The 4598-nt window shown below is 41.0% G+C and overlaps 1 protein-coding gene across 4 annotated transcripts in view; it reads right to left on the bottom strand.

Annotated features, from left to right (window-relative positions):
* Nucleotides 1–4128, bottom strand: part of LOC112154274 (anoctamin-4) — a 108229-nt gene extending 104101 nt beyond the window's left edge. For 2 of the 4 annotated variants that reach the window (XM_024285088.2, XM_036217050.1), the window contains exon 1: nucleotides 3129–4121. In XM_024285088.2, coding sequence (XP_024140856.1) covers nucleotides 3129–3327 — 199 coding nt within the window. In that variant the 5' untranslated portion in view covers nucleotides 3328–4121. Of the gene's footprint in view, nucleotides 1–3128 lie in introns of all 4 variants that reach the window. The other 2 variants (XM_036217051.1, XM_024285090.2) reach the window with 2 other exon arrangements.
* Between the last annotated feature and the right edge of the window lie 470 nt (nucleotides 4129–4598).

The following is a 4598-nucleotide window of genomic DNA, read 5'->3' as shown; positions in this document are numbered from 1 at the left end:
ACACAAACATGGCTGACCTTCCGACTGGCACCAGACTTCACTTACAACGGCAGCATTTTGGTTTCCATAGTGACGAGAGTCAACTGGATGAAAGTTATGCGGCGTGCAAGTTATGTCACAACAAAACTAAATATGTAGAGAACACGACAAAAGTGGTAAATCCCACTAGACAGCATTTATTTAGTTTGAGGTGAGTTAAAGAGCGTTTCATTAAAGCTGGTCTAACGTTAAATGGAAACATTATCTTATTTAAGGTTCTTTTATTCTTTCGATGCTCGAAAGATTTTTTGATTATCAAAACAATTTTTTTTCATGTCAGATTTTTTATGTTCCCAATAAAAGTTAAACAAATATTCTGATCTTGTCTTTACTTAAAAATGCACTTTAGTGGAGAAAAGTAATATTTGTCTAGTGTCTTGTAGTAAAGAGAAACGTTTCTAAAAAATAAAATACATTGATAATTGTTTCATAATCGAATCAAATCGTGTCTCAAGATTCCCACCTCTACACAACATCCAGAGTAGAGCTGGTCCACATGGAAGATTTTCATCTCGATATGGTTTTTTCATATTGTGGGATAACGATGTATATCACAATATAAACCAAATAACTATATTTTTTCAAATTTGAACACTCTGGCTCAAAAAAGAAATGTGGAATGATCATTTGATTTAAATATGTATTTCCTTTTATAGTCTCAACATAATAAATGCACAGAAAATCATAAAATAAACAGGCCGCTAAACTGTTTGTTCAGTTCCATTTTAAAACAGAGCATTCATCCTACAAATTAATTCTAGAGTTTTAAGGTTTTATAGAACAAACATAAAATTATAGGAATATTTTATACCTAAATTTCTTTTAAGAAATTGCATCAAAGTAATTTATAAATAGTATTAGCATGTCTCTGTTGTCATCTAACTTTAAACTCAAATTCAAATTCTCTCAAAAAATTGAGAGATCTACTAGAGATTTCCCATTTTACATTAAATCATAACAAAAACTGCCTGAAAACAAAGATTTGGACAATTGTCCCTAATCAGGACTGTCCCACATCACAGTACCAACCTTCTCTGGTTTTTTGTCGCGTTTTGTATTTTTAACTTTTTCTTTTCTTTTCTGAAAATTACTTTATTTTACCTTTTTTATTTCTTTTCACATTTTGATTTCTTTAATTGTGTTTTGTTTTCTAAATTGTGATGTTTTATTAAACATATTTTATCAAGTTTTGTTTTTCTCAAATTTTTATTTTGTATTTTTGGAATTTTCTGTGCATGTTTTTATCTTTTGGCATACACAGACTTTTATTTTTTGCTTTTGTAATTGTTGCTTTTGTTTTGTGTCAAGGGATTTATTTGTTGAAGTGTTTTGCACTTCAGGGACACCGTACATTTGGATTTCTACAGCAGGGGTCCCAAAACCTTTCTTGTGAGGGCCACATACCTGTTTCCTTCTCCGATGAGGCTAACAGAAAAACAATCACATTGTCGGAAAAATTGTAACAATCACATTTATGGTTTTCCAGAAAGAGACGCATAGCCAATTTTTTTTAATAATTCCTTAGTGAAATCTTCACAGAAAAAACAATAATACTAAAACATTTTAAATATTAAACTGATAAAAAAGTCAACACCAGGAGTGTCAAACTCAATCGCACAAGGAGCCAAAATCCAAACACACCTTAGGTCACAGGATAACAGGATAAACACTTATTGAACACTAAAAGTACATTTTTAAAACCATAACTTTTTAACATAATTATGAACTAGATATTTAGCGTTACCTGTGATAATACTAGTGTGAATGCTGTAAACTGAATGTGGCTGCTGAAGATGCTAGAGCTGATCGCTGAAAATGCTGAAATTAATAGCCAGCTACAATAACTGCTAAATCCCAAATTAGCCTAAAAAAAAAAACAAAAACAAAACCTTAGGTTAGTCAAAACTGCTAGCCTGTAGCTATAATATTAGCTAACTCCAAAACAGCCTAAAAAGTGAAAAAAGCAAAAGTTAGCCAAAATAGCTGGCATATAAATAGTAGCCTAACTCCAAAACAACCTAAAGAAAACTTAAAAAGAAGAGCCTAAATTAGCCAAAACTGCTAGCATGTAGCTGAAATGTTAGCTAACGTCCAAAACAGCCTAAAAAATCTTAGTAAATACCAAAATAGTCCAAAAAGCTTGAAGAATGCCAATTTTTAAAACTTTAAAACCATAACTTTTTACTATAATTATGAATAATGAAAAGGCAGGAATATTATTCCAGAATAAATCAACTTAAACCTTAAATATCTTTCAATATTTTACTCTCCATAAAAATATATTTTGTCAAAATTATCTAAGTTAGAAATAAGCGCAAGATAACATTGGGCCATTATTAACAATAAAGTAAAATGATCTGGAGGGCCGGATCCGGCCCCAGGGCCTTGACTTTGACACATGTGCTCCATCCTCTCCTGTCTTAGTTCACACACCAGAAGGGTGGAATAAAAAGTCCCATTCTATGTGGGTCTAGATCAACCAGATTGAGAAAAAATAATAATAATTAGTCTCTGATGGTGTTGGGGAGGCCGGGCCAAATTGGCCCCAGATTTACAGTATTTTTTGTTTTCTTTCTTTTTAAAGTAGAATAACGACAAACAGCATTTTTCTAGGTCAGCTGAAACAACTTTAAAACTAGTGATCGGAAGCTCTCATGGGAAAATGAAAATCAGAAGAGAAAAAAAGTCTTTGAAGTCTTAAAAAGAAAAAAACTTCTTCTCCATGCAGGCCTACTGATACATGAAGTCTCCCTCTGTGTCCAAACAGGAGCGGCAGCAGAGCATCATCTCCCATTGCCCTCATGTCTGGGCACTTGCAGGTTTGATTTATTTCCTGAATTACTGAGGGTCAGCAGGTGGACTGGAGGCTTATCAGCTTCAGAGCAGCATGCATATTCTCTTATCAAATGATTCAAAACTAAAAACAGACTTTTTATATATATTTGGAGTGAACTGACCCTAAAGAGAATGTATCAAAGGCACTGTGGAGCGTTTGCTTATCAGCTGGAGTTGTTTTTACCCGTCTTCCCCCTAGTTTCCCGCTCTTTGCCAGAGATAAGGGCTGCTCTGGCATCAGCTGCAGTGTTTACCTGCGGATCCGGAGGAGAGGCGCGTCCCGCTGCAGCGGCGCGGGCTGCCCGGACAGACCCGCAGACCCTCGTCCAGACACTGCAGGCAGAGCAGCTTCGCCTCCGGGTTCTCCTCCAGGCTGCTGCAGCTGCCGGCCTCTCTCGCCATGTCCCTGCCGGCGTGCTGGACCATGACAGCCCCCGCCTCATGGTCCCGCATCCTCGTCCTCCTCACCTGCACATGTGGCTCCGACTGGCGCGCGGCGGGATGCTCCACAAGCCTTTTAGCTCCGCCTATCGCGCACGCGAGATCTAGAGGGTGCTCGGTATGGCAAGCGGAGAGAACCAAAATGAGTCGGAAAATGGCAAACCCCCCAAAAACAAAAACATGGGGAACACCACAGAAAGCCTAATTTCTAGGGGTGTGACGATTTACTTTAACAACAATTTGATTAATTTCATAATTTGTGGTTTCCACTGTGATTCACAGTCAATATTGATTCATTTTGAACAATTCATTAAATGTAGAGCTGGGTGTCAGTTATAATTTCCAGAAACAATTCCATTTACTTCACAAAAGTCTGAATCGATTCAATCAAGATTTATTTATTTTTTTAGATTAGGCTTTGAGCCCTCCCCGGCCCTCCGGAGGAGGAACGCGGGGGGTGTACGGGCACCTGGCGCGCGCGCCGGACAGCCAGGGTGAGGCCGCCGCGCTGACCGGGGGGTTGCGGTTCTGAGGCCCCGGGCCGGGCATAGGGGGCGCTGTGGGTTCGCCAGACGGTTGTCCGGCGCCGGCAGCCGAGCCCGCACGAAGGGTTTTTACTCCCTCCCGGGGCCGTGAGGCCGGCGGGGTTGGCCTCCGCGCGGGGCGCAGGAGGACCCCGCCGGCAGTCTGGAAAGAGGACCCGCACAGGGGTTGGTTGCGACGGAAGCCGAGAAGGCGGCGGGGGAGCGAGTCCACCCGTCGCCGCAGCAGCAGCAAACCTTCGTCCGGGTCCGCCGCCTGCCTCGGCCCTGGAGGAGGACGACAAAGGACGCTCCGCGGCAGCGGCGGCGCCTTTCCTTTTCTGGTAATGATCCTTCCGCAGGTTCACCTACGGAAACCTTGTTACGACTTTTACTTCCTCTAAATAGTCAAGTTTGATCGTCTTCTCCCCGCCATCGCTGTATGATCTTTCACCATCGTCATCCGAAGCCCCTGTATCCTCAGATGAGGAAACCTCCGGTTCAAACTGGTAGGGCTGTACACCCTCTGAACCCTGTGTCGTTAAAATTTCCGTGTTTGATGAAGGGTCATCACCTTCATCCAAAGAAATATCCGCTAAATCGTGGTCTACGTCGCTTCTCAAACCGTCCGCCATTGTTGTTTACACTCTGGGATCCCTGAAGTGACGTCACGCGCAGCCCCCGCCCATCACCACCTATCGCCCAAATTTAAAGCTGTGCCAACCATAAAATGATCAATAAAATCATGCTGGATCATTTTAA

Source organism: Oryzias melastigma, linkage group LG19, assembly GCF_002922805.2.
Source record: "Oryzias melastigma strain HK-1 linkage group LG19, ASM292280v2, whole genome shotgun sequence".
NCBI classification, from domain to species: Eukaryota; Metazoa; Chordata; class Actinopteri; order Beloniformes; family Adrianichthyidae; genus Oryzias; species Oryzias melastigma.
This window is presented reverse-complemented; position numbering and strand designations above follow the sequence as displayed.